The 26015-nt window shown below is 52.0% G+C and overlaps 1 protein-coding gene and 1 pseudogene across 1 annotated transcript in view; both read left to right on the top strand.

The window, feature by feature from the left end:
- Positions 1-1042: 1042 nt before the first annotated feature.
- LOC133075798 (E3 ubiquitin-protein ligase RBX1-like) lies at positions 1043-1365 on the top strand (annotated as a pseudogene).
- A 5918-nt stretch (positions 1366-7283) lies between these two features.
- Positions 7284-26015, top strand: part of SCARB1 (scavenger receptor class B member 1) — a 77236-nt gene continuing 58504 nt past the window's right edge. The window contains exon 1 of the mRNA XM_061169349.1: positions 7284-7575. Coding sequence (XP_061025332.1) covers positions 7450-7575 — 126 coding nt within the window. The 5' untranslated portion in view covers positions 7284-7449. The remainder of the gene's footprint in view (positions 7576-26015) is intronic.

The raw sequence follows: 26015 nt of genomic DNA, 5'->3' as shown, positions 1-26015 counted from the left end.
TAAATCAGATCACTCTGATTTAGGTTACTCTTCTGCTATGAGATCTCCATGGCTAAAATTGGAATTCTTTACCATGGCCTAAGAAAAACCTAACAATTAATTTATTGCACAAACTTTGAGGGTAAAAGGGGGAGGGTGCTAGCAATAATCATATTGGGACAAGAGATATAAACTGGGCGGTCATGCTATCTGAGGGGCCTTCCGTTCACGGCGCCGTCTCTGCTTATCTGTTCCTTGAACAGATGGGACATCTCCTTGCCACAGGGTATTTTGCCAGAATGTCCTCCCCGGTCTCACCCTTCTGGTCTCACCCCTCCACCCCCTCATTTCTCTGTGGTGTTACCTCATCTGTTTCTCTCATTGGCACTTTAGCATCATATAAAATCCTTATTTATTTGCTTAGGTGTGTTTTGTTTTGTTTTAAAATCTCTCTCCCCTGCTAAAACGTGAGGCCAGGACAGAGGGGACCTGTCTGTCTTGTTCACTATTCTATCCCCTGCCCCTAGCACACGGTAGGCCTGGCACAGAGTGGGTGCTGGGTGAATATCTGCTCTATGAATGGATGGGTGGATGTTCATCCCTGCAGGTCCGGCAGGGCCAGGTGACCTCAGAGGAGCCTCCTGGGTCCTGAGACTGGAACCATCCTCACGTCTCCAGCCGTCTGGGCTGTGGGAGCAGGCAGAGGCTTTTCTCTTGTGATCCGGCAGACACAGAGCAGAGTTATTAGCTCCTGGTTGCCAGCTGAACCCTCCCACACACTTACACCTTTGATCTGGAAGGTGGTTTTTTGTTGGAGACTTAGCTCTTGCCAGAGAGACATAGGTGTCTCAAGTCCTGAGAGGCGGGGGCAAAGGTGAAGTTCAACTGGCAGCTTTTAGCGAACGAAGATGTCTGGAGAGTCCCAAGGTGGTGGATGATTCTGCAGGAAGTCAGCGTTTTGTAGGGGCTTGGCTGAGTCTCCTAGGGGATGTGGTGGTGGTGGTGAGACTCTGGAGACCTCCACTAATATTAATATTCACACAGCTGCAAGGGTCTGTGTGTTTCCAAAATGGCGGTGGTGATGGATGTGGATACCTGGGGTGGCACCAGCATCAGTGCAGGCAAGAAGCGCTTAGATGTGAAAAGGGGGAAATGCGGTAGCCCTCTGAGCCTGCGATAGTGTGGTTGGTCACTGTGCCATCTGCAGGAACCACGTTATGAATCTTTGCATAGAATGTCAAGCTAACCAGGTGTCTACTACTTCTGAAGATGTGTTGTTGCATGGGGGAGTTTAAGCACTTCCCCTGCATCTCCTGCTGTCTCAGAACACAGTAGGTGTGTCCGCTGGACAACAGAGAGCGGGAATTCCGCAAGTATGGGCATTAGAAAAAGAGCATTCTTTGATCAAGCTCAACTGTTTTGTTCTTCATTTAATGACTTGCCCTCCTGTTACTTAATTGTTCAGTAGAACTGTGTCTCTCCTGCTTTGTCTTTTCAGTTTGCTCTTCCTGCAGCCCTATTGTACTCTGTGTCAAATAAAATCTACTTTCCTGAATTCTACAAAAGTGTCCTGGGAATTCCCTGGCAGTCCAGTGGTTAGGACTCCGTGCTTCCACTGCAGGGGGCATGGGTTCAATCCTTGGTTGGGGAACTAGGATCCTACAAGCAAGCCGCCTGGCACGGCCAAAAAAAAAAAGGATTGTAAAAAAAAAATTGCAGGAGTCATTTTCACCTACTGAAGAAAAACAGCTCCTAAGAAGTCATTTGCAACAATGAGATATTATAGCATCTTAACGAACATCTATCCAGGCACACTCCTGCCTCAGGACCTTTGCACTGACTTGTTGCCTGGGCCTGGAAAGACCTTCCCCAGATATCTACGTGGCTCGTTCCTGCGCTTACTTAAAGTCTTTGCTCAAATGTCATCCTCTCACAGAGGCCCTCCCCCAACCACCCCATTTAAATTGCAACCCTGCCCACTGGGGGCACTTACCCTGTTCTCTTATTTTTCCTGCTAAATCATATATCATCCTCTAACACAGCCCAGTCCAACAGAAATGCAATGGGAGCCACATGTGCAATTAAAAAAAATTTTTAGCGGCGGCATTTTATTTTATTTTTGGCTTGTGGTATCTTAGTTCCCCAACCAGAAATCAAACCCGCACCCTCGGCAGTGAAAGTGTGGAGTCCTAACCACTGGACCACCAGGGAATTCCAGTAGCTGCATTTTAAAAAGTAAAAAGAAACAGGAGAAATTAATCTCAATAGTATATTTTTAATTAGCCCAACATATCCCAATGTTGTCATTTCAACGTGTAATCAACATACAAATACTGAGATATTTTATGATCTTTATTTCACAGTAAGTCCTTGAAACCTGGCATGTGTAGGACACAGCAGCTCTCACGTGAACATCATTTCGAGTGTCTTGTCACCGTGCGTGGTCAGTGGCTACCGTATAGGGCAGCGCAGCCCTGGCATGTTATAAAATTTACCAATGATCATGTTTACCATTTATTGATCTTGCTTGTCTGCTGGAATAGAAGATCAGCAAGGCTTTGTAGGTTCACTGCTGGGTCCCCAGCACCTACCAGAGTGCCTGGCATATAGTAGGTCAATATCAGCTGAATGAATAAAAGCAGAGAATGTGAGTTCTGGGTCTGTCTTCACCCAGTGGCGACCTAGGTGGCAGATGTGGCCAAACACGATTGTTTCCTCTTCCTCGTTGGCTTTTTCTTTTTTCCCTGTGCTTTCTCTCACTCTCCCCAACTACTTCCTCTTTTCCCTCTCTCCACTTTTTCTTCAGCAAAGAGAGTAATGACTCATGTCTGGGCTCTGGAGCCAAGTGACTTGGTTCCATCCCTGCTCTGCCACTAACCAGCTACGACTCTTCTGAATCGAGCCATTCAGCTTCCATGCAATACCGCTCATGCATTGTTCCAGGTGGTAATAATAATTCTTCCTGGGCTGAGGTGGGGCGGACCACGTGTGGCAGCCTGCACGCAGTAATGATCCCATATAAGGATGGCACCTCGATAAGTGTGTAACCAGGATTAGCTCATTTAATCCGTTGACTATGCCAGGAGGTGGGCACTGTTGAGATTACCTCTACTGCATAGATAAGGAAGAAGCCAGGGTACAGAGAGGTTAAGCAACTTGCCCAAGGCCACACAGCTATGTAACCTGGCTGCACGTTCTTAACCATTGGGCTCTTATAGCTGTTGTTTATCAATGCCTATTGATTAACCTACCGTGTTCCAGGCACTGTTCTAGGAGTTGGGGATACAGCAATGAACAAATAGATTCCTGCCCTTGTGGAGACTTTTTCATTCCAGAGGAGGAAGAGAACCAATAAAACAAGCAAATACAGGAATAATGTAGAGTTGGATGGTGGTAAGCATAATGGAGAAAAATAAAGCAGGGCAGGGAGATGGGGGGATTGTGGGTGTGGTTGTAATTTGAGAAGGTTGATAGGAAGGAAGTCTTTGCTGAGAAGATGACATATAAAGAAGGACTTGAAGGAAGGGAAGGTGACCACATGGAGGTTTGAGAGAAGAGTGGTCCAGCAGAGGGACCAGTAAGTGCAAAGGCCCTGAGGCAGGGGCAACAGCAGCAGGTTTGAGGAACAGCCAGGAGGTGGAGCACAGTGGGCTGGGGGAGAGGGGGACGCGAGGTCAGGGAGATGAGGGTGACCCACAGAGCTCACAGAGTGGGCTGTGGTGAGGACTTGGGCTTTTACTCTGAGTGAGGTGGGAACCACAGGAAATATGCTATACTTCATATAGCATACAACCCACTCATGTAAAATGTACAATTCAGTGGGTTTTAGTCTATTCACAGAGCTGTACAACCATCCCCACAATCGATCTTAGAACATTCCGTCACCCCAAAAAGAACCCTTAGCAGTCACTCCCGATTCTTTCTGACCCCCAGCCTAGGCAAACACTAACCTGTTTTCTGTCTCTATGGATTTGCCTGTTCTGGACATTTCATGGAAATGGAATCATACTGTATGTGGTCTTTTGTAACTGCCTCTTTCACTTAGGGTAACGTTTTCAAAGTCATCCGTGTTGCAGCATGGACCAGTACTTCATTTTTTAATATTAAATAACATTCCATTGTGGGATATTCCATGTTTTATTTATCCATGTGTCAGTGGGGGATATTTGGGTTGCTTCCACCTTTTGGCTACCGTGAAGAGTGCTGTCGTGCACACATTTTTGTGCGGACACAGTTTTCATTTCTCTCATGTATACCCAGGAGGGGACCTGCGGGGACTTATGGCAACTCTGTGTTTAGTCTTTCAAGGAGCTGTTTCCAGACTGTTCTCCACAGTGGCCGTGCCATTTTACAATCCCACCAGCAGTGTATGAGGGTCCCAATTTCTCCACCTCCTTGCCAACACTCCCACTAACTGTCTTTCGATCGTGGGAGGGTTTAGAGCTGAGGAGGAACGTCATCTGACTTGGCATTTACAGGATCTCTCTGACATGCACGTTGATAATATTTTACTATCATTAATCTTTCTTTTCCCTCTGCATCATTGTCTTGCCTCGTCCTGGCAAAGCCTCTCTCTGAAACATGACGAAGTCTTTTCTCTGGCTACTTAGGTCACTGCCCCCTACTCCCCCAGTGGATGTGACTCCCCACAGCGAGGTCACGGCTGGTCACGTGTCTCAGACATCCTTTCATCTCTGCTTTCTCTCTTGTCAAGTGACAGTGTGGCGTGACATGAGAACACTCTTGCCGTGGCCTTGGGGGCTCTCTTGGGTAAGCATCACGTACATTTCGACCTTGAAGACTTGAAAGTTAGATTGGGTGAGATGGTCAAGGCGAGCCAGTCCTTGCCGAGGGAAGCTGGGTATCAAAGAAGGGGGTGGCGTCAGGGCGAGCACAGACCCCAGATTTTAGTTAATTAGTTAATTCCCAAGAACTACAAAAGTCAGCAAACATAAAACAATCCCCACAGCTGATGGCCGCTGAAGGCCTTAAGGAATTCAATGAAATTATATTAATTAATGAATGAGTTGGTTGATTAATTAAAGATCAATTATTTCAAGCCTTTATTGAGTATGTACTAGGTGCCAGGCATTGTTCCAGGTGCTGGGGATACATCCATTCGCAAAAACAGACCGGCTTCTCTCTCTTGGGAGCTGGGGAGAGAAAGAAGTAAACAGATACACGAATAAGACAATTTTAGATAAAATGGGGTGATTTGATAGAGAGTGACTGGTGGGTTGGACTTTCGTTTTGGACAGATTACACAGGGAAGGCCTCTCTAAGGAGCAGGCTTTGAAGTGAGACCTGCAGGAGGAGAAGGCGTCAGGTCTGGGGAAGTGTATTCTAGGCAGAGGGAACAGCAAGTGCAAAGACCCTGTGGCTGGAAAAAGCTGGGGCTGTTTAAGGAACAGAAAGAAGGCCCAGAAGCCTGGGGTAGAGAGAACAAAGGGGAGAGGTTGGGAGATGGGGACAGAAAGGTGAGCAGAAGCCAGGTCAGTTAGGACCTCGGGGCAGCAACAAGAACAGCTAGCTTCATGGTGCTCTCACCTTGGGGCACTGTTCTACGCACTGTCACATCTTCCCAACTCATTTAATCCTCGCAATAGCCCTTGGAGAGAGGCTCTTATTATCCCCATTTGACCGGTGAACTGGTCTGAGGCACAGAACGGGCCAAGCCACTTTCCCCAGGACTCTAGGGTAGGAAATCCTGCAGCATGGACTTCTTGGAACCTGTCCTCATCTGACACCACAGCCGCCTGATCTAGCCACCTTTGCCCCAGCCATCTTGATCTAGGTCAGGGGTTGGGTCCCTGCTCCCGTGACCCTGGACAATGTCGGGTCTCCCAAGGGGAACACGATGCCGGGCAAGGCTCTCTGGCTAGTCACAGCAGGTGCCTGATAAATACTGACTCAGGCCAGGCTGTGCTGCTTAAGGGTGGGCCTGGGAGAAGGCTGCTTCCTTCCAGGGTTGAAGAAGAGTTTCAGAAGGCCTCATGCTGAGCCCTCAGGGACTGGCCTGCCTTACCCAGCTGCTGGGGACGCTGCCCTCCTATCTCTGCGTGGCCCCAACTAGAGACTGAGGCGACTGGTCTACATCAGGGGTCCAGAAGTCCAGGTGGGGTGGAGGGCTGCAGCGGAGCACGCGCCCAGGTTTCATTTTCTTGGAGCACTTATCTGCAATCCATCGTTCATTTGTTCACTTGCCAATCGTCTGTCTCCCTGTTCGTTAGAAAGCAGGGACTTGGGTTTGTTGACCTAACCCTCTGTGCCTGTTTCCTTATCTGTAGAATGGAGTCGCTGTGGGCCAGGCACTTAGCACAAGGACCCCACCTAGAAGGCTCCTCGCTGATTCATTCTAAAATGTTCCTTGTGAGCAAGCGTTCCCAGCCAGGCAGCGGTCAAGCTTTGGCAAGAGATGAAGCTTCTGCCCGTAGCATTCTAGCGCCTGGCGACGCTCAGAACGCAAGAACATACGAACGTGGAACAGGCCAGGTGGTGGCCCGGTGATAAGGGTGAGGGGTGAGGGGAGAACTGGCCGCTATTTTATTTCACACAGGGTGGCAGGGAAGAGCCTTTCTGATAAGGTGGCGGAGCAGTCGTGAAGGAAGGGGCCGGGCAGCTATCTGGGGGGGACAGAATTCCAAGTCGTAGGGGTACAAGGCCCTGAGGCGGGGGTCTGCTGGGCTTGCTCTACGGAGAGGGAGGCTGCAACAGCATGTGCGTGCGCACACGCGGGAAGGTGTGTGTGGCGCCGCGGGGGGAGAGGAGGTCGCAGAGCTGGGGGCGGGAGCTCTGGAGTCCCTGCCAGAGTTGGGCAATTCCTACTAAATACGACGGTCAGGACAGAGGAAGTGGGAGGGGAGGAGGGGAGAAGAAGAGGGGAGGAGGAGGGTCTGGGAGGCAGGGGAAGGAGGGAGAGGCGGGGGAGGAGACAGAGGAGGAGAGGGGAGAAGATGGGGAGGCGGGATCAGGGAAAGGGGTGAGCGGGGTGCAGCTGGGAGTGAGGAAGGGGAGAAGGGTTAGGAGGTGGAGGGGAGGCAAGACCAACGTTGCACGCAGGCCACGAGACCTCCGCGTCTCCCTCCCGCGGAAACGGAAGCTAGAGCTTGGGGCCGGCGGCCGTGGCCCCGCCCCAATCGGACCATCTGCTCCGCGCCCCGCCCAGGACACGCCCCTTGCTAACTTAGGCCCCGCCCCGCCTCCCCCGCCCGCTGGCGCCCGCCCAGATCCTGGCCCCCCGCCCAAGATCCTGGTGCCCAGGGCGTCCCGGGGGCGGTCCGCCCCGGCGATGGCACATAAAACCGCTGGCCACCTGCCGGGCCGTTCCTCCGTGCGCTGCGGTCCCGGGCCCGCCGTGCCACTGCGGCCCGCGTCCGCGGAGTCGCTGCCTCAGTCACCTCCGTCCCTGCCTCGGTCCCTCCACAGGCGCGGAGCCCCGCGAGCACCGCGCGGGCGCCGGGGCGCGCAGACATGGGCAGCCGCTCTAGAGCGCGCCGGGTGGTCGCGGCGCTGGGCTTCGCCGGGCTGCTGTGCGCCGTGCTGGGCGTTATCATGATCGTGATGGTGCCCTCGATCATCAAGCAGCAGGTCCTCAAGGTGGGTGAGGGGCCCGGCCGGGGGTCAGTGCACGCGGTGCCCTCCGGGGCTGGAGGGCGCTGGGCGCCGAGGAGGGCCGGGTGTCCTGGGCCGGGTGTCCTGGGCCGGGGCCCCTGAGCACGGGAGAGACCAGAGGGCATGAGGAGGGGCAGCTGGCCACCTTCCCAGGAACCTCCCCGACCCAGGACGCAGGCTGAGTTTGGGGGCCAAGGAGGGCATCCAGGGCTTTTGCTGGAGGCGCAGGCCCGGGTTGGGGAAGCCTGAATTAGAGACCACCTGGGAGCCTGACCTCACCTTAAGGGTCTGGGGTACGAGGCGGGGCTGGAGTGTGGCCACGTTTCTGGTGCTGCCTGGAGGAGCCCAGGAGCCGGTTCACATGCTTCTTGCCTCTTCTACAGCAGCCTGTGACAGTGTGTGGTAAAACTAGGGCTGCACTTTGCTTGTTTCCTGTGAGCACAGGAGGACAGGAGCCCTCCATGCACGTGCATGTGAGACTCACATGGGTGCCCAGGCCGGTGGGTGCTCAGGAGCGCGGTCTCTGCTGTCCAGAACCTCCCCCATACAAACCCCTTCTCAGAGGCGGAATGAGCTGCTCTGTCGTTCCCGGGCGCTGCCTTCCTGATGCAGATTGGCAGTGATAAGCCGCTTTTCTCCCCAGATCCACACAGAGGCAGGCATAAGCCCAAGGCTGCATAAGCAGGGTCCTTGGGGAGTCCACAGCCTGAGAGCTTTCCTGCGATCCTAACCTTATACACCACTGCCCTTTCAACCAGGGAGACAAATTAAAGCTGTCAGCTGGCCTTCAGACCGTCAGACTCTGCCCTGGGTGTCTGGCGGCATTTTTGAATGAGCCTGGAGTTACTGAAGGACAGGGAGATTGCAGAGTATCACACTTGAGGTAAAAGCATTCAGCTCTTTGAAGACAAGGCCAGCACCTGCAGGGCTGGGAGGGGAAACTGAGGCTCACCTTGGCCCAAGATCCAGCCAGACGCAGAGCTGGCAGAAAGAGATGTCTGTCATCACTTGCTAGTTGATTCCTCTTTTCCCCTTAAGCGGCTTCTTTAGGCGAGTTTCTTGAGAATGGGGACTTGTCCCCATTTCGTGTCTGTGCCCCATGCCCAGTGCGGGATGCTTGGGAGATGAATGAATGAGCGAGTGAATGAAGGCTGCATCTGCTTGGACCCGGCTGCCATTTTTTGGCTTTAAAGATGGAGCAACGTTTGGTTTTTCTCGAGGTCTCTGGGTGAGCAGTTGTCTGAGTCATCTTGGCCACACTGTGTCCTTTGTTTTGTCGTCAAATCTTGTCCCATTAAATCCTGTAATCTGATTGCAAGGAGATCCTGGCCGATGGTGACATTGAGCTCTGAGTTCCTCTTAGTGGTTTTTTTTTCTTGCCTGTGAAGTGGCGGGAAAAAGTTTCTTGGGGAAACCTGAGAGCGGCAGAACTGCTGCTTTCTCTCCCGTGGTGGCCAACGGGTGTATCTGTTTTGCTTTTCAAAGTAGCTGTGAGAGCTTTATCTCAGTGAAAACCGGCCGTAAACGCCCGCCAAATTTGTGGTTTCTGTACTGTGTGAGCCCTGGAGAGACCATCACTTGGGTGCTGTAAGCGTGGCAAGCCCGTCGTGATCCCGTGCAGAGAGCCTGTTGCTTTGGGGGTGTGGGGATGAGTGGGATTTATAGCTGATGCAGAATCTTGTCAGCCCAGTCCTTCTTGGACTTAATTCAGGTGTTTTCTTTTCACGGCTCTCAATCAGATGAAGGATGTGTGTGTGTGTGTGTACGTGCACACCCGCATGCCCTACCTAATTTCCCACTCCTCCTCAGGGCTTCCAAAGGGGAAAGCGCCACTGTCCTCAGTTGTCCCGGAGCTAAGATTTTTGGGCTTAAACTTGAGTGAGAGCCACCCAGCATCCTCCGTGAATATCCCAAAGGTGATTGGTTTGTGGCTGAGTGGCGTGAAGGCACGGAGGCGAGCCCAGCCTGGGACAGTTTCTTCTTGGACAGCTCAGGCTGAGCCCTGGCCAAGAGCCTTCCCTTGGAAGAAGAGCATCTGTGTTCAGGGGACCGAGTGGGCGGGATGCTAGGAGAGGGAGGGATGGCCCGCTGGTGTTTTCTGTGGCTGCACGTGTCCACGTACAACTTGAATGGGAGTGCTTGTGCTTTGATTTCTACTTTTTTTTTTTACGCTTTGGGGTTAAAGAAGTCCATGTATAGAAAATACATGGATTCTTGTTTGTAAAAAAAAAAAAAAAAATTCAAGTCGAGGGAAAATAAGGTTCCCCCCATTTTATTCCCCTCCTGGGATAGTACCACCGTCATCCGAGAGTATCCTTTTAGATTTTTATGGAGATACACATCACGAGCATGGATTTAGACACATTAATATATATAAATTTACATATATTGAACTAAACTACGTCGAAATAGCCTGCAGTTTGCTTTTCAATTCACAGATATCACTTGGGAATTTTTCCATGTCAAAACATATAAATCGGTCACACTTTTCACTGCTGCATAGTATTCCTTTGAATGGCTGTACACTTAATTACTTACCTGTTTCTCCGTTGACTGATAATTTTCTCATACATACCTCTTGTGTACCTGGATGAACACTTCCACCGGGTACATTTCTAGAAGAGAAGCCTCTAGTCCAGATGGTATGTCCAGTTTGCATTTGGACACAGCCTAATGGCCCTTCTTAAGACTGAGGGCATTTATAGTCCCATCCACAGAGTATGAAACTAGTCACTCCCCCACATCTCTGCCATTACTGGGATTACCGATTTCTTATTATAATTTTGGGGGTGGTTAATCTGATGTGTGTGATTTACATTTCTCAGGTTACTGATGGGGTTGCATAGGGGTGTGGCTCGTTTTGAAACCGATGTCAGTTTCCAGAGCTCAGGGTTTGCAGACCTGGCTGTGCCATTTGCTGGCTGGGGACCTCAGGCCAGTTACTTCACCTCTGAGCCAGGGCATGTGTCTTCAGCTCTGAGGCAGGGGTTGGATTTAGTTTGTTTCCTGGCAAGATGATAAAGTACAAAGGCGGTGACCTGTGTGTGAAACTGCTCTGGATGTACCCGGTTTACACAGCTCGTGGCAGTTTCGGTCAGGAATCCTGACCGCGAAATCTGGTCTACATTTCAGTAGGGGCATAGGAAGTAAAGCAGGAATCCTTCATCCAGTGGATTTCTAGGTAAAAGTTAGAGAGAAGGAACTAGATATTTACGTTTGGGCACAGAAAAGTAGAAAAAACACATTACTAATTGAAAAAAAGCTTTGAGGCTACTCGTGTTAAAAAAAAAAAAACAAAACAAAAAATACTCCACAAAACAATACTCTGTCTTTTCACTGGGTTTCTATCAGTGCATGTAAAAGCACAGAAAAAGGTGTGGAAGGGTGTGTACCAGACTGACAAAAGTGGTTACTCTCAGGGGACCGGGGGTGTGGCAGGGAGAATATTTATGCATTATCTGTAAGGCTCATACTTTTTCTTTGTAAATAAGGAGACTGTATTCACGTATTATGTGTTTAGTTAAAAATTAGCAACGAATCCATGGCTTTCCCCAAAGAATGGCCAAATGAGTTAGATGCAGAATGCAGGAGGCACACAGTGGAGGGGCCCTGGAGATGGAGGTCGCTGGGAGAGGCCTTGGGGGAGAATGAGACTCATTTCTTCCCCGTTCCCCCAGTGGGTAGGGTTGGACAAGAAGTGTTCAGACCGAATGCACTCAGGAGTATAATCGAGGATGACCGTGTGCTAGGCATCTTTGTAAATGTTGATCATCTCGTTTAGTCCTGGGAGAATTCTGGGACACACATCTCACTGTCATCATCTACAGTTAGGGAAACAGAAGTTTAAGAGAGTAATTTGCCCAAGTTACCTTGCTGGGGTGTGTGTGTGTGTGTGTGTGTGTGTATGTGTGTGTGTGTGTGAAAAAATCCTGAGGCAAACCCCAGGAGGACGGGCGCTCTTATATCCACAGCCTAGAACAGAGCCTGGCGTGCGTGGCCCTCTGTGTTTGCATGGATTAGGAAGTGCAGTCCAGGTCCCTGGGCGTGTATTTCCAAGTTACTGGGTGTCTCTGGTCCACCAGGGAAGGCCCCGCTGGGCCACAGGGGAAGGGGTTTGTTTGCTGGGCCACCATGTGCAATGATGGGCCTGGTGGCCTTCTCCATGGCCAGGGGTGGGGTGGGAAGCTGAGTCCCCCTCTGCTGTCTTTTACGTTTTCTAGTTGGAATCAGCCTTGGGTGCTATATCCATGAATTTTTCCAGCTGCCAAAGTCTTCTCCCATCTGTGTTCCCATCTCAATAAGTGATATCTCCATTCGTTCCCTCCAAGAGTAGAGGCAAAAACCTTGGGTCATCCTTGACTGCATGCTTTTTGTGATACCCCAGTATCTGGTCCATCAGCAAATCTTATCGGCTTCCCTTCAAAGGCATATCTGCATTCTGACCCCTTCTCAACGTCTCCACCACTCTGCCCTCCTCCATCCACTGCTTGGACTAGTGCAGTAGTCTCATCTCTGGTCTCCACAGACAACCAGATCACGTGCCCCCTCTGCTCACAACCCACTGAGGTTTCCCGTCTCACTCTGAGTGAATACCAAGGTCATTTCAGTGGCCTGAAGTCCCCCCGCCACGATGCAGCCCTCCTTCCCTCTCTCACTGCACCCCCTCTTGGCTCCTCTGCTCACCTGCCATGCTTATCTCTTTGAAGTCCTTGAACCCACCAAGCCTGGTCCCACCAAACTCTGGCTTGCTTTCTCCACCGCCCGGAAGGCTCATCCCCAGATATCTGCACAGTTCGCCCCTCACGTCCCTAAAAGCCACCCCCTTATGTTATATGTTTATTTGTGCATTATCCCTCTGCCTCATGAGCAGGGGCGCGGGCTGGCCTGCCGCTGTCCCTGCAGCGTCCCCAGGGCCAGAGCAGCGCTTGGGCTCACAGTAGGATGGTGGGATGGGCAGATGCTGAGCACTTTGAGGTCGGGCTGTTTCCTTAGCCTCTCCCCACCACCACCCCCAGCCTCCGACTCTATTTTGCCCCCTCCTCCCTTGGCGAGGGCCACCCAGAGAGCCTCCAGAAACACTGTGCCCTGCCCCCGTGCTTCGTGCCCCCTGGCAAATCTCCTTTGCCCATCAGTTCAAAGGCCGGGGTTGGGAAGAGATAACAGTCAGTGGACATGATTATGCACTAGACACTGTCCTATGTGTTTTACGTGTATTCAGTCGCTTCATTTAGTGTCTAAATAGCTCCCTCTGCCTCTCTTTTATTGAGGGAAATGGAAGCACAGAGCCGGAAGGACACTTGCCCCAGGTCACACAGCTGAAGTGGCGGAAACAAGATTCCAGCAAGCCCACCACCTGTGGACCCCGTCCTCCCCACCCTCCGTACAGTATTTCCGAGCAGCTCGACTTGACATTTGGGGGCAGGGCAGGCCCTTCCCCTGTTCTCTGCTGGGGTCCACCTTTCCTTGTCTTTTTCCTGCACAGACAGTGGGGCAGTGGGGTCCTTCCCAGGCCTTTCTCCTGATAATCACCTCCCCCAAACTGCGAGTACAGGGTACATCCTGACGTCTTCCCTCCAGAGCTGTCTGCTAGGCCCGGGCAGCTCTAGAATCGCAGATGCCAAGGGAAGCTGGGGAGGGCAGCCTCTCCCTGGCCCATGGTCCCAGCGACCCTCAGGGTGACCCCGCCTGTCCTGCAGGGTCTGCTCGGCCAGCTCTGTGCCCTGCCGTCCGTCTGGGCCTCCACAGAGCCCCAGGGTTGCGTCTCAGAGGGCGTCGCGGCGTCGCGGGCTGACCGCCTCTGACCACATCAGGCTCCATCTGGCCGCGGACTTGACCCATGGCCGCGGATGGGGGGGCGGTGCTCCCTTCTCGGGGGGCAGTGGGGTCACAGGTGTGCTCCGATTCTGCTGTGTTTTTCTTCCTCTTTCCTGCCGGGAGCTTCCTATCCCTCCAGAGCCACAGCTGAAAATACGGGCTATTTTTAGTCTCCCCGAGTGTTGGTTATTTTTGTTTCCCTCTTTGCTGCTGACGGATTTGCTCCTCTGGTTTCATGTGTGTGCGCGCGCACGTGTGTCGATGTGTGCACACGTGTGCCGGCTGCACACGCCGACTGGTGACACAGGAACGTGTGTCGGCACACACCCGTGCACGCCTGCGTGTGGCCATGAGCCGAAGCACGCACACACAGACAAGTGTTGCGTGTCAGCACGTGTCGGCACGGAGCACAGTGTCCCCGTGATGGCATGCATGTGTATGTGCACGAACACGCGTGTACACACATGACGTGTGCCCGCGTGTGATAGCCTGGCGCACACGGGTTCACACGTGCTGTTATGTATGTGTCCATGCGTGGGCTCACACACGTGTGTTGACACCTGTTGAGTGTATAGCCACACATGGGGACACGTGGACACACGTGTTAACACGTGTCCGCGTGTGTTGGGGTGTGTGCACACACGTGTGGCCATGTGTCCCAGGCCCGGCACGGGGCTGTGTTCAGTGCGCCTGGCTCTTCCCATTTCAGGACACGTTCCCCATCCCTTCCTAGAGTGACTCATCCTGGCTGGGCCTCCGCTCCGTGACTCATGTGATTAGCTAAAATTTGGTGACAGCTACCTGGAATCATCCCGTTCCGGCTTCAACTTCTAGCAAATGGGACAGAAGTGAGTCGGTGTCGAGGACTTGTTTGTTGAAGAGCTTCCCTTGGGCAGTTTGGTCCCGCCGGAGCCCCGGCACAGGCATGTCTGCTCCATCAATGACCGTGGGTCCTCCCGGTGGTCATGGTGCCCGGAAGGGTGATCCTATGCCCTTGGTCAGCAGCAGAGAGGCCCCTGGGGTCATAAGCCACCCCCAAGGCTGGTTTCAGCCACAAGGCTCTTTTCTGGCTCATAATCTTAGAACTAGAGAATTCGGTTACGGGGAGTCCACCCTGAGCACCCGCCTCCCTCCCACACCCCCGGCCCTTCTGTGCCACAGAGATCTAGCAGCTTCGTCCCCATAAACACATTTATGGTGCAAAGAATTCAACTGTAGCAGTCGGCCAGAAATACAAAAGCAAGACAAAAGGTGAAGTCCTTTTATGTGCCTCGTCTCCCTCCCCCTTGGTCAAATGCGACCTTGGCCTCCACTGGCCCTGGGAGTGGCCACCAGAGCTGAAATGCAAAGAGAAACAAAAACAACACAAAAGAGTTCATTCTCGGCTTTGGAGATTTCCAGGGCCCAGGAGCTGGTGAGTTATAGGTGGTTCTGATTTGAAGCTCAGGATCATTTTGCTCAGAACCTCCGCAAGCCCAGAGGTCCGGGCCCCTGATGGCCCAGGGCACAGCTGGCTTCATTGTCTTGCCTCCTTCCCCCACCTCCGCCCCACTGTTTCCTCCTGTTCCCCGATTGCTTCGTGCTGGCGGGGGGAGGGGAGGAAGGAACAAGAGTGGCCTGACCTGTGTTTGCTTCCTGGCATTTTGGGTGAAGTTCCTTCCACCTTTTCTGGAAGCTTCTAGAAGGACTCTTTTTTTTTTATACAGCAGGTTCTTATCAGTTATCCATTTTATACATATCAGTGTATACATGCCAATCCCAATCTCCCAGTTCATCCCACCCCCCCAACCCCCCTGCCACGTTCCCCCCTTGGTGTCCATAAGTTTGTGCTCTACATCTGTGTCTCTATTTCTGCCCTGCAAACCGGTTCATCTGTACCATTTTTCTAGAAGACTCTTGAGACGCTTTAATGTGTGCTCTCTTCGGCCGCTCTTGGACTCAGATGCTGGTGTCTCCTTATCTCCCTGACCGCCGGCCATTGGCACGTCCCAGGGCTCAGGCCTTTCCTGGCCGCGCTCACCCGGTCTCACGTGTCAAATGCCATCTCTGTCCTGGCGCCTCCCAAATTGATATCCCAGGCCCGGACCTTTCCCCTTGAACTCCAGCCTCAAGCATCCAATGGCCAACTCCATATCTCAACCTGGGTGGTCAAAGGCAGCTCACACTTACCCTAGGCAGCGTCTGACTTCCCATCACTCCCCGTGAAACCCACATTCCCATCTCAGGCCGTTGCTTGTCCATTCTCCAGCTACCCAGGCCGAAAGCCTTGGAGTCAGCCTTGACTCTCTCTCACTTCCCACACTGAACCGTCAGGATATTTTATGGCTTCATCTTCAAAATATAACCAGAATCCAACTTCTCTCCACACCCACGGCCACTACCCTGGTCCAAGGTGCCATCGGCTCTCACCTGGATTCCTGCAGGATCCCTGCGCCCACCTTTGCTCCCTGGTCAGGTTTTTCAGCACAGCAGCCAAAGGAATCCTATGAAAATTGCACCGTCCTCCTCTGCTTCAAGCCGTGCAGTGAACCTGCCCCATCCCCTCCGAGTCAAGGTGAGCCCTTATGTTGTCCCTCGAGGCCTGTGCCATCTGATCCTGACCCCTTTCTGTCCTCCCCTTCACCTTGACCTTGCACGCGGCCCTTCTGGCAGTTCCTCAGACTTACTGGCACATCTGCCTTACTAAGTTCTTCCCTCTGCCCACAGCTCTTTCCCTGATGTGACGTGTGTGTGATTCACTCTCCCACCTCCTTTAGGCTTTGTTCAGATCTCACTTGCCCACGGATCTCTCTCTTTTTTTTTTTTTTTTTAAAGCAATTCATTCTTTTGTTTGTTTGTTTTTAAATTTTATTTATTTATTTATTTATTTATGGCTGTGTTGGGTCTTCGTTTCTGTGCGAGGGCTTTCTCTAGTTGTGGCAAGTGGGGGCCACTCTTCATCGCGGTGCGCGGACCTCTCACTATCGCGGCCTCTCTTGTTGCGGGGCACAGGCTTCAGACGCGCAGGCTCAGTAATTGTGGCTCACGGGCCTAGATGCTCCGCGGCATGTGGGATCTTCCCAGACCAGGGCTTGAACCCGTGTCCCCTGCATTGGCAGGCAGATTCTCAACCACTGCGCCACCAGGGAAGCCCTCTCTTTTTTAATATTGCAAGTTCCCTTCCCATTCCCTGGTGCTCCAAACCCTCCTTACCCTGCTGTTTTTCTCTGTAGTCCCGTCACCTGCTGAGATACCGCCGAATTTACCTATGCATCTTGTTTATCATTTATTGTCTGTTTCTCCCTGTGAGAACGTCGGGCCCATGAGGGCAGGGACCTTAGTTTTTGTTCATCGCTGTGTCCCAAGCACTTGGAATGACGCCTAGCACATAATGGTAGGTTCTCAAATAGTTACTGAACGGATGTTTAGAAGACGAGGGTGGTTTCACAGGGAGGTTCGTGATGAGTGTCAGGTTGTCGTCCTGTGCGGGGACCTGGGGACTGCGCCCCTCCCCCTGCACGGCCCCCCCTCCACATCCAGCCGTTCCGCCTCTCACCTGCTGCAGGAGCTTCCTCTCCTGCCTGTCTGCTCCTATTCCTGCCACCCTCTCGGCAGCTAGAATGCTCTTTAAAATAATGCACATTGGATCATTTCACAGCCCTGATGAAAACCTTCTTGCGTGTGGTCTGAAACCCGTCTGCCCGCCATGGCCTGTAAGCCACTTACCTCCACTCCCTGCACTTCCGCCCTGCTACAGCCTCACAGGCCTTTCTTTTCCTCCAATACACTATGTTCTTTTCTGCCTCAGGACCTTTGCACAGACTGTTCCTTTCTCCTGGCTTTTATGTTTGGTTCCTCTTATGTTTCAGCTCAAATGTGACCTCTTGAAGAAGAGACCCCCCTCCCCCCATGAACTCCACCCCATCTATGTTATAAGCATTCCGTGTTACTGTCTTCCAAGCCGTCACCATGCTCTGGAATTATATTGTTCACTTGCTTGAGGTTCCATGAGGCAGGGGCCTTGTCTCTCTTGTTCATGACTGTATTCCATGGTTGCGGACCCTGGTCCAGGGCAGAGACCTGGCTGGGGTGGGACCTTGGGTCGAGGCAGTGAGAGGATTCCAATCGGGATCCTCAAAAGCATGGATTTTTGAAGCCAGACTCCTTGGCTTCCAATACTGGCTCTTCCCCTCCTATCTGTGTGCCCGGCACCAGGGAGCACCCGGGAGTCTGCTGTCCGTGATGTGTTCGTGGATTCAGGGCCTGAGTCTTAACAAGCCCCACTTGGATTCCAGAGACGTCTCTCTGGCTCCAGTGACTGGGTGTTTCTACTGGCTGAGTGTTGATTGACCCTTCCTCTGTCCCAACGTGAAGGCGAAGTCGCCAGAAGGAAGGGACACAGGTTTACAAAGGTGTCATTGGGGCCATCTGGGGGTGGTGGGTAAAGAAAGAGCATCTGTCCCGTCCAAGGGGCCAAGGGAGGCGTGGAGGCTGGTCTGGGGCTGCCTTGCTCTGCCTCTCGGAAGGAGAAGGGATCCTCATGCTGGCATCTTGGCCTCAGCTGGGTGGCTTGGACTGGGGGTGTGGTGGTGTTTCCCTCCTGCTGCATTTAAGCCCAAGTTCAGCCTTAAAGTGGAACCACTTGCGTTTCCTGTCCTTATGAGTGGAAACCTCGTGAGGCTGGAGTTGAGAGACCCAGGTCCAGCTTGCTGGTGATATGTACTTGCTCTGTGCGTACAGGATCGCACATCAGCTCAACCAGGCAAAATCTTTTACCTGCACTCAATAAACCACAAGTCGACCGGGTTAGTGTTGGCCTGGAGAGTGCAGAGAGGGTGGGGAGGGAGCTTCTTGTGGCCCTGCTCTTTCTCCTGTGGGGTCCCATAATGGGTCCAGCTTGAATGCAATCCAAGAGTTAAAAATTCATTTTTTGTATGTGTGCTTTCGTATCACTGGCCAGCAGCTTTATCTGGGGCTCAGATGGCCGTCTGTACCACATGGGGGAGAAACTGGCTCCTTTGGATTTCCCCGGAGGTCTCCAAAGGGAACCTTATGGAGGGACCTTCAAAGATAATTAGAGAATTTTCCCGGTGGCTGGGAAAAGTTGTGGTGTGAATGCTCATGGGCTCTGATTGGCTGGGCTTGTCTCTCATGCTTATCCCTGAGCCAATCACTGTAGCTTGAGAAATGGACGGCTCCGATTGGTCAGGCTTGGATTACATGCCCATTCTTGGAGCTGGAGAGGGAGGACTTTTTTTCCCCAAAGCAGAGGGACTGAGGTGGGGTGGGGTGGTGCCCTAAAGGAAAAGGTTGGGGGGGGGGCATTGTTAGCAGAAGGAGGAAAGGGTGACAGGCAGCAAAAATGATTGATGTGCCCTTTTCCCCAGAGTAGCTTTCTCACTTCATCTTATTGCTTCTTGTTATTATAGTATTAGAGATTATTTTCTTTGGCTTGACCCAAGACCCCTGGAGGGGATGGTAGCTTATCAGCTAATTGTGTTTATCAAGGAAGGTTTCATAAACTCAGATTGTTAGATCTGGAGCTTGGGTTTTACTCAGTTCCATCTTTTATTTTTTCTTTGGGGAAACCAGAACCCAAAGGGAGCAAAGATTTAAGTAAGGCCACAGAGCAAATTAGCAGTGAGTACTGGCAGGGAAGACTGTCTCAGGTGGGCGGGGGAAGTAGGTGGAAGTCAGATGGGCCCCCGGAGCAGGGCTTGGAAGAAGCCAAGTAGTTGTAAAAGCAAGTCATTAGCTAGCATTCTTCAGGCAGAAAGTCCCCAGGGTCCCCTGTCTGCGTTCCTGTCCGCACCCACCTCCTGGCAGGATTGGGAAGAGGTGTTTGTTGTAAACTGGGAGAGGTGTCAGGGCTGGGGTGTGCCAAAGTGCAGGCTTTGTCTGCCCCGGGCGGGAGGCGCCAGTGGTGTGCCCTGGAGGGGATGGGGCAGAGGAGGGATGAGTAAAGACTCTGACCTTTATCGGAATCTGCCCAGGTACAGGTGCAGAGGAGTTGATCTGGAATCGCTGTTGCCAGCAGGTGTGTTCTGCAATGTGAACCAGCACTTCTGTCATCAACAGTCCCCCGGATGAACGGCTGCCAGCTTGTTGGCCCTTGCCCCAAACTCTGGGGCACACCCTTCTTCACCTAGGATGGCTAGGAGCTGTGTGTGAGAGGGACCTGCCTGGACAGCCAGGCCCCCAGGGCCTCTGGGAGCATCCCTTTGTGTGCTGAGAGAGCCCTGTGTGCCCACATGATAACCTTCCACCTGAGTGAGAGGCATGAGGCAGACTGGAACATGGGGAGCTGGAAGGCAGTGTTGGCATGTCACCGTCTCAAGGTCAGGCATGGGTTCTCAAACCCGCATGACTCTCTCTAGCCCTTGGCCAGGGTTTTGGCATCCAGGAGTTTAGGTGGACCCAAGAGCATAGACTTTGGAGCCAGACAGTCTGGGTTCAAATCCTGCTTCTGCCCCTTCCCAGCTGTGTGTCTTTGGACAAGTAACTTAACCTCTCTGTGCCTTATTTCCCCCTCTGTAAAATGGCATTAATGGAAGTATCTCCTGTACAGGGCTCTTATGAAGATGGAGGAGTTGGCACATGTAAAGCACTTAGAATAACAGCTTGGCAAGTGTCACATAAGTGTTTGCTGTTGTCATCATCTTAACCTTATACACACACCTATAGTAGGATTAGTTAGTCTGTCATTTTACCGAAATGGGACCATACTACGCCCACTTTCCCGCATCTTGCTTTTCTCACTGCGTCTCTTCTCTAAACTTTCCCCGGTTGCTTGGGTAGCTCTGACTGGGTATCTAGATGACTGAACATCCCAAGGTGTGGATGTACGAGCCATTCCCAGGAGGGAGGTTTCAAACTTGTGAAATAATCCATAAAGCAGCCAAAAGTGTTCTTTTCCCACCTCGATGTTTCAGTTTGAAAAATTTTATTTTGGAAAAATCGCGAGAACAGTGCAACGAATTCCTGTAAGCCGTTTCCTGAGCTCCACCAATGTTTACAATTTGCTGCATTTTCGTTCTCAGTCTCTGTCTGTCTGTCTGTCTCTCTCGTTGCCAGACCGTTTGAGAGTTGCTTGCAGACATCAGGACACCTCACCTCAGAATACTGCAGCGTGCGTGTCTTAAGGACAAGACTATTTTTTTTCTGTAACCACAGACCACAGTCACCCTCAGGAAAGCTCGTAATAATTTACTTCTTTGATGCTCAGGTTACATTCAGAGTCTCTTATTGACCCAAGAGCACCCTTTATAGCAGTTTTTTTGGTTTTTATTGTTTAAATCACGTCCTGTGTCCAGCTGCCTTGTTTCTTTCTCCTCCTTTAATCCAGACCAGTCCTCCAGCCATATTCTTTTTACTGGGTCCTTCACAACACTGGCGTTTATTGAGGGACCAGACCAGTTTTTCTGGCGGAATGCCTTTCGATTTGGATTTGTCTAATTGTTTCCTCGTGAGTGCACGTTTTCTTCCGACAGAGTCCTACACAAAAGCCTCCTTGTGTGAGTCAGATGGGAGTAGGGCTCTCCTGGCTGAGTTGGGATGGGCGCCTGGACCCCACCCCCATCCCAGCTGGGTGACCCCATCCCGCAGCAGGTCTGCGCCCCCAGACGAGTTTGAACCTCCCCTCGGACTGGAAGGAGCCAGTGATTCCATCAGGCCTTGCCTCGCTCAGCCGTTCCGCCATCTGCTTCCTCATTTTCTCAGCTCTGATTCCTTGCCCTCACGCCCAGGCGTGCGGATCCTTCCAGTGGCCCTCGGCCAGCCTGTCTCCTCTCCTCCAGCCCTCCCGGTTTCCCAGCGCCATGGACTTGAGGGCCATGGGCTGGGTCGGATGCCGCCGCATCCTCTGGGCTGGGAAGGCGTTGCGGCCCTGGGGTGTCAGGGCCTGTCTGGTGGAGATGGGATGGCAGGTGGGGGGGCTTCTCATCTCCACCGCCTGTCCCTCTGAGGCTTGCAGAAATTCTTGTGCCAGGTTCCCCTGGCCCCATCTGGCCTCTTGGCTGGCACAGGAAGGTCACTGTGGCTTTACTCGGCCAGGAGCCCGCTGTAGCTGGAATCCCTTGGCAGCTTTGAAAGACTCTCTAGGCCTCAGGACTTCCTTTGACCGCCTGTTCCCAGGGTCCCCAGATTCCACCTGCTGCAGCCTCCTGCTTTGGACTTTGAACTTTGATTTCTTTTTATTGTGAAATCTTATGCACTTCAAGGGAAGTGCCTAAGACACACGCAATTAAATAAATAACTAAAACGAACACCAGTGTGATCATCCCCAGATGAAAAAGCAGAACCTCATCTGCCCTCCAGAAGCCCCTGCAGAGGAGACTTGTTCCCAGCTTGCTTGGCTTTTTATTGTGTTACCCCATCTACATCCCTAAACACTGGGCTTAGTTTTGTCTGGTTTTGAACCTCACTTGACCGGAATCATATTGCTATGGTCTGAATGCCTCAAAATTCATGCGTTGAAATCCTAATGCTCAAAGTGATGGTGTTAGGAGGTGGGGCCTTTGGGAGGTGATTAGGTCATGAGGGTGGAGCCCTCGTGAATAGGATTAGTGCCCTTGTAAAAAAGACCCCGGAGAGCTCCCTCACCCCTTCCACCATGTGATGACATAGCGAGAAGTCTGCAAGCCAGAAGAGGGCCCTCATTTGACCATGCCAGCACCCTCATCTCAGACTTCCAGCCTCCTGACCGAACGAAATAAATGTCTGTTGTTTATAAGCCACCCAGTCTGTGATGTTTTGTTACAGCAGCCCAGCCCTGACGGAATAAGGCACATACTCTGTATTTTTTTGTTTTGTCTTGTTGTTCTTGCTTCCCATTATGTTTATGAGACCCATCCGTGTTGTTGCAATAAACCGCACCCCATCTTTTTTTTAATTAATTAATTAATTTATTTGGCTGTGTTGGGTCTTCGTTGTGGCGCACAGGCTTCTCTAGTTGTGGCGTGTGGGCTCTGTAGTTGTGGTGCGCGAGCTTAGCTGCCCTGAGGCATGCAGGACCTTAATTCCCGGACCAGGGATCAAGCCCACGCCCCCTGTGGTGGAAGCGTGGAGTCTTAACCACTGGGCTGCCAGGGAAGTCCACAAGTTTTTTAGTTAATAACTTATAGAGATGAAATTCAAAGAACATAAAATTAATCATTTTAAAGTGATCCATTCAGTGGCAATTAGCACATTCACAGTGTGAACCATCACCTCTTTCTGCTTCTAAAATGTTTCTGTCACCCCAAAGTGAAACCCCACCCCCCATCTTTTCTTCCATCCAGCTCCCCCATTCCCTGTCAGCCGTTAGTCTGCTTTCTGTATCTGTGGATGTATCTGTTCCGGACATTTCCTATAAATGGAATCCTACCCTATGTGGTCCTTTGTGCCTGGCTTCTTTCACTCAGCATCACGTTTTCAAGGTTCTTCAGATTGTAGCTTGTGTCAGTGCTTTACTCCTTTTTATGGCTGAATCATATTTCACTGTATGGATGGACCACATTCTGTTTACTCATCCATCAGTTGAGGGACACTTGGGTTATTTCCACCTTTTGGTCATTGTGAATAGTGCTGCTGCGGATATGTGCATACATGTGCCTGTTTATCTATTTTCCCTTATCTCCTTCTATTTCCTCTTCTTCCCCTTATCCCTCTCATGTCTCACCCCTCCTTGCCCTGGCACCCATCCCCTGGGTGGTATGTCTTTAAATAGGACATGTGTGTCCTTGTGCCACAGGTGGTGCCAGGAGTCTGCTCACAGAACAGTGGGCTGGAGCTCAATTCTGGAGCCAGGTGGGCATGGGGGCCAATCCTGGCTTTGCCACTTGCCTGCGGGTGACCTGGGGTAGGTTCCTCGGGTCTCGGGTTTGGATAGGCTCCTGTAAAATGGGACAAACCACACCTTCCCGTAGGGTTGAGGTGAGGATTGAGCAGGCTAATAGGTGGTAAGTGCTTTGAGCTGGGCATGGCCGAGCAGGCCCCACGCACAGCACCTGGGCTGCCAGAGCCTGGGGAGAGGACGACCTCTGCCCTCGGTACCTGACTCCTGCTCTGAGCCCTACTTTTCTCCCATCACGCTCTTGGAAATCTATCTATGGTGCCGTATTCTCATCTGGCCCGTGGCTTCTTGCTACTGCCCGGGTTTCCGAGTTTACATTCCTCATGTTTTGTTTATTCCTTTCGTGACCAGTACCTGGTTCCGTCCACTCCTGCCCCCCCAGACAGCAAACATCCTGGAACCTTCCATCTTAAAGTTCCCAAGAATTTCCTCGGGATGTGCGGGGAGTGGAGCTGCCAGGTCGAAGGGCACGGGAAGGGGGAGGCAGGGAGCCAGTGTCATCAAATGTGCCTTCCATAAGGGCCGTTGCCATTCCCTCCCACATCTGCTCCAGCGCCCGATACCGTCTGGCATTCTAGAATGTGTGTGGTTGTGATGGGTGTTGTTTTGATTTGTACTTCTGAGTTGTGTGTTTGAGCCTTCTTCCTTTTCTAAGTCAGTGGGGGGATGGGGTCTGAGGCTCAGAGAGTTTGAGGGACTTGGGGGGATGGTGCACACAGCAAACTAGGGATAGATCCCGGGACTTGGACTTGGTTTAATCAGAAATCTTTGGTCCCCGGTGACCGAGGTCAGCTGCAGGGAGAGGACAGAGGATGTGAGGGGCCTCTCTTCAGCTGAAAAGGCTCAGAGGGAGAGGTCAGCCTTGTGCAGGATGGGGAGGGAATGTGGCTGACCCCGCATACCCCCCTGCTGTCTGCAACCAGCTTAGGGGTCCCCTCCTGCTAAGGGGGGGCCTGTGGCCTCCTTGCTGTGTAACTGTAATGTGTGTACTACTTTGCGAGGCCTTTGTCCTCACATGGCTGTCCCCTCTGTGTCCTTGCCTCTTCTTAAAAGGACACCTGTCATTGGATTTAGGGCCCCCCTAAATCAAGGATGACGTCATCTCGAGATCCGTAACTTGTTCACATCTCCAAAGACACCATTGCCAAATAAGGTCAGCTTCTGAGGTTCCAGCTGGACATGAATTCTGGGGGATGCCATTCGACCCACGACCAAGTGTTTGCCCGACCTGCAGACCCGCAGAACTCCGGGTTCAAATCCAGGTCCTAGTTCTTGGGTTCTCTGGGAACTTGATTTTCTTCTAAAAGCCGATGTCCTCTTTTGCAGTTGGGGCTGATTTTCTCAGCTCCCACAGATTAAAATTCAGGTAGAGCAGCCTCGGGTGGTCACGTCACTTATGACAGCTGGATGGGATGTGCTTGGCAGGGCCAGCTCTTGCCCAGACAGCCCCCACTGGCATCAAAAATAAGGAAAGTACAATAGGGGTACAATGAAAAAAGATTGAACGCGTGCAGAGAGTTACAACCTCAAAAAAAAAAAAAAAAAAGGCACAATGTGAAAAGTCACCACTGCCTCTCCCCACAGTGGGTCTTGGCTCCAAAGGCAACTTGGGTTAATAGTTCCTTCCTGAAAAACATTGTTTGTGTCCACAGGGACTGGGATATCCTCCTGTCCCAGGCCCACCCTCGAGGACCCTGCATGCCTTTCTCCACCTTGGGTTTGGCACTGAGGGGTGGATCTTGGAGACCTTTGTACTGGCCCAGAACTCACCCTCCTGTGGCCTGTGGGCCTGCCTCTATGCCCTGAGGGCTTTGTACACGGAGCGCTGCAAAGGATGGGGCTGTTTCCCTGTTACTGCCGGAGCAGTGATGACAGGCCTGCGCGGGAAGGAGTCCTCGTTCCTTGGGACCTGGCAAAGGAAGGTGCAGGTCGGGATCCATTCTAGAAAAAATCTTCCTGCTGGAGACGCCTGTGTGTCTTCTGGAGCTTTCTCAGGGAGCATATGTTTCCTGGGGCTGCTGTAACACGTGATCACAGACGGGTGGTTTAGAAGAGAGACGTATTCTCTCCCAGTTCTGGAGGCCAGAAGTCTGAAATCGAGGTGTCGGCCGTGCTCCCACTGAAGGCTCTAGGGGAGGATCCTGCCTTGTCTCTTCTGCTCCCGGTGGCTCCAGGCATTCCTTGGCTTGTGGCCGCATCCCTCCGATTTCTGCCTCTGTGTATTCTCTTCTAGGGACGCTCATCGTTGGATTTAGGGTCCACCCGCATAATCCAGGATGATCTCACTTTGAGATTCTTAATTAAATCTGCAAAGACCCTTTTTCTAAATAAGGTCACATTCATAGGTTTTGGGGCAAAACTTAGTATGTGCCAGGCACCAAGCTGCGTGTGGTACAGGTTCATTGTCTTCATAACCCTCTCCGAGCTGTGGTTATGCTTATTTTCTGGCTAGAGTCATGGCGGCTCAGAGAGGTTGAGGCACCTGCCCGAGGTCACACAGCTGGTGGTAGAAGCGGAACCTGGAACCCTCACTTTTGTCCCAAGGTTACAGCCCAGCCTCTCCCAGACCCAGACCTGGCTGGAGAGGTGTTTTGTGTGGTCCACGCTGGTATTAAAAAAAATTATATCGGTCGCCAGCATTTAAAGACAGGCAGATTTAGATCCAAATCTCCATTTTGAGGCACTCCTGACAGTTTGGACACTATGCGGCAGCTGTCGGCCGGGGGCTGCCCCCGTTGGATGAGGTCTGTTCCTCGGCAGACCTCATTCTCACCAGGTTGATGCTTCCCAGCTCCTTGGC

Source organism: Eubalaena glacialis, chromosome 15 (assembly GCF_028564815.1).
Source record: "Eubalaena glacialis isolate mEubGla1 chromosome 15, mEubGla1.1.hap2.+ XY, whole genome shotgun sequence".
In the NCBI taxonomy this organism is placed as follows: domain Eukaryota; kingdom Metazoa; phylum Chordata; class Mammalia; order Artiodactyla; family Balaenidae; genus Eubalaena; species Eubalaena glacialis.
This window is presented reverse-complemented; position numbering and strand designations above follow the sequence as displayed.